Genomic DNA, 6,536 nt, shown 5'->3' on the forward strand with positions numbered 1-6,536 from the left:
TCTCAAGCCAAAACACTACTCTTTAACATTGTTTTTGTCCTTACTCTTTAACTGGGGAACGTGTGCCTGAATTGAAGATTTTTCTGAAGTGAAAGAAGAAAAGCGGGTAAGCAAAGTGAATTATTTTCTCTCCCTCATCTCTTGTTCCGCTGCTTGATGTATTTGTCATCCCTGCCTGCTTCTTCTCATGAGTGTGTTTTTCTTTCAGCCGGCGGGGCTCCCTGCCTGTGCTCCACACCTCCCTCTCTCACAGCTTGCAGCTCGTGTGCAGGTAGACGCCTTCCTCCACAGAAGATGACCGTGTTTGAGCTGGACATCCTAACCAGCAGATTTCGCTTCATCGAGTCCGTGCTGGGTCTCGCGGGCTGCGTGTGTGTGATATACGCAGTGTGGACACCTTACTGGCTGGGGGGTGTGGGTCTCTGGACTGGAGAAAAAGAAAATGACACCAACTCAGACAGTTACTTCAGGGACATGGATTCCTCAGGAGTGCAAATCTTTAAAGGTGAGGCCAGCTTTCTTTACATGTGCCACGTTACTAGTCCTTCAAACTAAACATGGGGAATGACTTTGACCACAGTAAGCCCATCATCGAAGAAGCTTTTTTCTTTCTTTCATTGATTCCCTGTTAAATGCAGTATATTCATTCTTTTTCTTCAACTACAATTTTTGCTTCCTTCAACGTCCGAGCTATAGATGAATCAGCTGATGTCAGGCTACACAGAAAGATCAGGAGTATTGCTAGAACAGAGCTATTAATGGTCTTAGTCACATTAGTTCTCATTTCAGAACAACGGGGCAGGAAAAAAGGGAATTTTAATTAAAATGGGATTTTTTGTGCTTTAGCTTAAAACTGATTATAGGCTGTAATGTGACATTGTAAATTGTTGGTAATAAAAAGTGAAGTGAATATAACTGTTACTTTGATCATTTTGACAGTTTAAAGATTCGGAAGATACAGTTTTATGTACTTCTGAGACCTGTCTGCCCTTTTAATTGGAAACTTATGTTTATCATTTTTATTCACCATTTCTATTTTTAAATATCATATTATCGTAATCTAATAACATTAGAGGTTAAGATACGATCTCTGAGTACAGGTATGTGTGTTTCTGTTCAGCAAGCTTTATTCTGAGAGTAGAGTCTAGGAAAGACTGAGAAAGCAGTGTGATAGATGAGGCTATGATGAATGTTTGCTGTGAGAATCGAGCACTGTGGCTGAGACCCCCCCTGGCAAGCACATGGAGGTCTGAGTAAGCAAGTTCCATCATGCTTTCCAGCGGTGCAGAGACATGACACCAGCTGCAGCTTCCAAATCTACTGTACATGGAGTTCAGATCAATAAATGCAAACATACTTCTTGACAGCATCAGTCACAAACAGGAATAGCTTCCTGGTGATAAAATATTCTTCTTGTTTATAGCACACGAAAAGGCCTTGCAGAAGTACATGGCGGTCTCTCGGGTTTCAAATATCATCAAATATAGGCCACATGACCTGTTTTTCTGATGGTAGTTCAGAAAGTAATATTTCTAATAATCCAAACCAGTGAAGGCTGTAATCTACTCCTAAAACATACTCCTTGTCATTTCATCTCATCATAGCTCAGGACCACTTGACTTAAAGTCAGTCGTGTAAATATCACCCTACCAAAGACTACATCGTCTCCTATTAGCATCTTGGTGTCTCACTGTATTTTCTTTGCAAACTATCACATCCATCTTCACAGACCTTGCACTACCAATGTTATTTCTTCATTTTGTATTGAGTATTTCATTATTCTAAATATACATTACCTTTAAAGTCCCCTCTAAGAATTGATAAATGCTGCTATGAAGTTTGTGACACTTGCTTTCATTTACTGTAAAACATTTAATCAGTGATAACTGTAACAGGCAAATATTTACACCTGTTTTAGAAATGAATAATAAAGAGAAAGATATTGAGCACAGGAAGGCTTTTATGTTGTGGTTTGATTCGTACAGTAAACAGTATGTGGACAGTCGCTATATCCTTAACAAAAGAAAATGGGCATTCCAAGGAAACTTTAGTACTATATTATAAATAACAAATAGCAAAATATGTACAATAATTAAATATTCGTTTTCCCCCCAAATAAGAATGTTTTGCATAAAAAATAATGTATTGTATGTTGGTGAGGGGAGAGTCTACATTTGAGATAATTGGATAATATTTCAAAATCTCTGTTCTGAACTGTTACTTTCCGTTCACAAACTTTGATTTCAGTACAGTGTAGTAAGTTTCACTGCACGGCTTAAATATAAATCCCTGAACTTTCCAGGGATATAATGTACAATCTGTTGCAAGGTTCTGGATTTTAAGGAATTCAGCTGTGGATGCCTTGGTTGCAGGTCTTGGCTTGTTAAAAATAACCAGCTTAGGGTGAAATTAAGCCTTGCTGTTGCGTGTTATAAAAGGTTTGTACTGTTTTCGTGTGGGTTTTCCATTTCATGTTTGTGTTTGCAATTAGTACTCTAGTTGTGAACATAGATTTGTGTGAGTTTATAAATGTTGACAGATTTTTTGTTAAAGAGTGATGTGAAAGAAAATGTGGTAGAAAATATATTCACAGAAACTTACTTGTTTTCCTCAGTTAAAGAAAAAGACAAACGTGTAAAATGCGATATTAGGATTCAAAACCACTGTAACAGGTCTTTTTTACTCCAAAGTAAAACCCTATTTTTTCCTCTTTGTGAAACTAAATGCATAAACAGTAGTAAGAGGTTTGGGAGGCAGGTTTTGACTTGAAAATGTAACTGAGAATATCCTGTCCATGAATACAAATTTCCACTTTGTCAAGTTAAAAAAATCAATCCATCAATGTGTTTTATACTTAGGGGCACACACCACCTCAAATTCAAATTTTCCAAATCATGTTCATAAAACAGGGCATTGGTGCACTGTTTATATGAAGTGCTGTGCAGAGCACTTCCTGAACCTGTATCTACAGGGCTGGCTGAGCAGATTGGTCAGCCTTGCTCCGGCTCTGCAGAGACCAGTTAATATGAGGTTAAAATAGTGGTCATGTCTCTTTACCCCAAATTCCTATCCAGGCTGATTTTGCATGGTTTTAATGTGGTCTGCCAAGGTTCAGATTGTGAAATAGTTCTTCAGTTAAGCTTCTGTTTATTTTACCCAAGTGTTTCTCGAGTGTACCTGTGGTTTGGCCATGTAAGGCAGGAGGTTCCAGCAGGTAGCAAACTAATTCACTCAATCGGAGGAAGTGCACAAGGGGGGGTGGACACCAGGTATTAACGCTGGCTGCCGTGTGCTTGCAGTGCTGGAGGTGGAGCGCGTGTTTGCAGTGCTGGCGTTTCTCATGGCCTTCAGCGGCGCCAGTCTCTGCCTCATCTTCACCTTCTGCTGGTCTTCCCACACAACCCGCTCCTACGCCAACATCAGATCCCTCCTCATGGCCGGGCAGGCTCTCTACCCCACCACCCTGCTGCTCGTCGTTCTCGTACCCACAGGTAGGGGAGTGCGGTCCTGGGTCCTGCTCATGGTGGGTGGGGGCCTTTGGTGCTTCGGCACACTGTGATAGGCTGGCTAGGACAGGTATGGGCATCATGGGATCAGACAAACAGTTCTCCATGTAGACCTTCAGTGCTCAGTGCTATAATACATCAGTCTGAGCCTGCATGAAACACAAGACCGAGGTTCAAGATACTATTCCCCAGATTCTCTCTTGATGTTGTTAATATACATTGTTCCCACTTATATTAATTCATATTAATTAGACCATCTAAGAGGTATCTGCATATGTAATAGTAACTACATTATTTTGTAGTTTATGAAATAGCAAAAATAATTTAAATCTAAAATGGATTAATTAATATGCTGTGACCCTGCAATGATTACATTGATGTTTTGGAAAATCTCTTGACTTGCAACAGATCTGGTATTCCTCCCATATTCTCCCATTATCTCTGCAAACAAATACACCATACTGGTTAGCAGCACCAGGAAAAACTAGCAATGAAAAGGGAAGAAAAAATTCCACTTCCATACTTTGCTGCCTGCTTGGCACTTCACACACTTCAGTTATGCTTGTGTGTGTCTTGTTTTGAGAGAGGGTCTCAGCTTAAAGTCTTGCTGCACCTCATGATGATTGAACAGCCAGCCCAGTCACCCTCATGTCTCGCTCTCTTCCAGGGTTCTTCTTTGTCATGTGCTGGTCCTTCTTCACGAAGCACCATCTGGGCGAGATCATCAGTGACCCTTCCCGCCTGGGCTCCTCCTATTGGCTGGGGGCCCTGGGCTGGGTTCTACTCCTGGGGGCCCTGCCTCTGACTTTCGTTGTGGAGCAGTATGTCTGCCCTGACCTCATGGCAGATGTCAGCTCCTTGTTGAAGGAAACAGAAGCCATGCAGCACAAGACAGGGCTAGGCTCCTACAATGAAGGAATGGAGTACTCGGGCTCATTAAGCAGGGACATGAGCTACAGATCACTGCCCTAACAGGATTTCATTGTGAATGAAAGGAGAAATGCACACTACTGTAAAACACAACAATGCACCGAATACGACTAGTTGAAGACTACTTGATGCTTACCTACAAAAATGTTACTGCTTACAAACAGTTTCATAACCATCTCCCAGTAGACAGCAACCAATCTGTTCCTTTCCATTGGGCCATGCTTGGAAACACAAGGAACACCTTCGATGGATACAAAGGGAGCAAATGGATTAAGCACTGGAGGCTTTGTTCCCTTCCAATTAAAAACATTATCACGCAAAAGGAAAATTGGGAAGAAAGAGAACAAAAGACTGTGAAGAGCTTTAGCATGCCAAGGATTGTTTGAATACCTCACAAGAGGATATTAAAGTCCAAACTGTAGATCAATTAAACTGTTTACAAACATGTGATGTGTAAGCCAACTTTAAAGCACTGCTATTGAGTACTTCATTTTCCTAGCAGCAGTGCTTGATTGTGGTTTAGACTTTATATAGTGCCCTGAACATGCAATGCATTTCACTTTCTGTCTATATTAGTTAGAAATGTGTTACACTATAATTATATAAGTATGTCATTTAAATAGTGGAGATTGTGTACATTCTTGGAATAACTTTCAGATATATTGGATATAACCATTACTGTTACAGTGACTTTTGACTTCCTGTAAAATGAAACTATAAGGAGCTGTAGGTGCTATACAGGTGACAACACTAATAGTTCTCAATAATAAGGCAGTAAGAAACAGGATGATAGTCAACTATGTGCTTTTTAGAAAGGGTACAATAGTGGAATGACCCACTGCACAAATCTCTTTATGGAAATACAGAATGAATATTCTGTAACACTGGAGTTTTAATTCTTCAGGACCATTGTATGTTTTACACGATTAAGGCTTTATCTTATAGTGAATTATATAAAAACAGTGCTACTATATTTGTAATAAAACACATTTTTTAAACGGGTAATAATTACGGTTTTTTTTTTTGCAATATCGATCTCTGTATATCGACATTTCCAATCATGGCAAGAATTGTTTTTGTGGAGACTGGTTTTCCTCAGAATTCATCTTTAAAGCTGTAAAAGCTTAAACATTTCTGAGTTTTAACTTGTCTAGTACGAAGTCCTTTTAGAAGCTTGGACAAAGTGAATGGTCTTTCAAGGGAACACATTTTCATATATTTAAAAATGGACACCATTTCGTCAGCCCCCACCTATTATTTTTCACTGCCCTGGTGCAGGTGCAGAATCCAGAGTCTTGTTCTGAAGCACGGGCAAAAGGCACCCCAATGTGACCCCAGTCTGTCACAGAGCACTCACACATGCCTACAGGGACAGTACAGAGCCACCAGCCAACCCCACTAGCATGTCTATGGAAGCTGGGTGAAAACCAGGACATCTGGCAAAAACCCACATGAACACAAACGGCACTCTCCAGTCTGGAGACAGCTGTTCTCCACACCACGGTAGAAGTTAGTACTTTTCAGCCCAACATGTTATTCACGTCTGCTGAATAACATCTGCTGATTAAGGAAAACCAAAACTCTCCTATTTTGCTTTCAAATTGCCAAGGTATCCTCTTACTATGAGCACAAGGAATGCTACTGCGAGCTTGAAAACAAGGTTTTCTTGTGCTTTCACATCTTTCACCGCTGGTGAGAGAGTTAATGGTTTTCACATAAATTTAAATCATCGTGGGGCAAGCCCCAAGGGGGCACTAGGTAAAAACATGGTTCTGTTTAACACTTGCAATGCTATTTGTTCCAACAAAATTGCACAGTGGCGTCCAGACTGGCCTGTTCCGGTTTAACGGGGTCCAGTCTGAAAAGGGTCCTCACAGTGGGACAGGAGAAAAAATAAAACGAAGGAAAAATGCAGACTTAACGCTTTCCCCACAATCCCCTTCAGGACTGTCACTGGAAGGTCCTCCCCTTGCGAGGAGGTGCTCAGTGTGTCTTAAAGGGCTCCACAGCTGCAGCTCGTCCTTAATCAGCCAGGGTTGCTAAGGCAGCACGTAGCCCTTGATCCAGGACTCTGCCTCTACACTGAACACGCCCCCGCGT

The 6,536-nt window shown here is 41.0% G+C and overlaps 1 protein-coding gene across 1 annotated transcript; it reads left to right on the forward strand.

The window, feature by feature from the left end:
* Positions 1-214: 214 nt before the first annotated feature.
* LOC148819366 (uncharacterized) lies at positions 215-5,438 on the forward strand. The gene is made up of 3 exons (XM_088935044.1): positions 215-505; positions 3,300-3,491; positions 4,174-5,438. Exons 1-3 carry the CDS (start codon positions 295-297, stop codon positions 4,476-4,478), a joined length of 708 nt encoding a protein of 235 aa, XP_088791170.1. The 5' UTR covers positions 215-294; the 3' UTR covers positions 4,479-5,438.
* Positions 5,439-6,536: the final 1,098 nt, after the last annotated feature.

This window comes from Atractosteus spatula, chromosome 16 (assembly GCF_055471065.1).
Source record: "Atractosteus spatula isolate fAtrSpa1 chromosome 16, fAtrSpa1.hap1, whole genome shotgun sequence".
Taxonomy (NCBI): Eukaryota; Metazoa; Chordata; class Actinopteri; order Semionotiformes; family Lepisosteidae; genus Atractosteus; species Atractosteus spatula.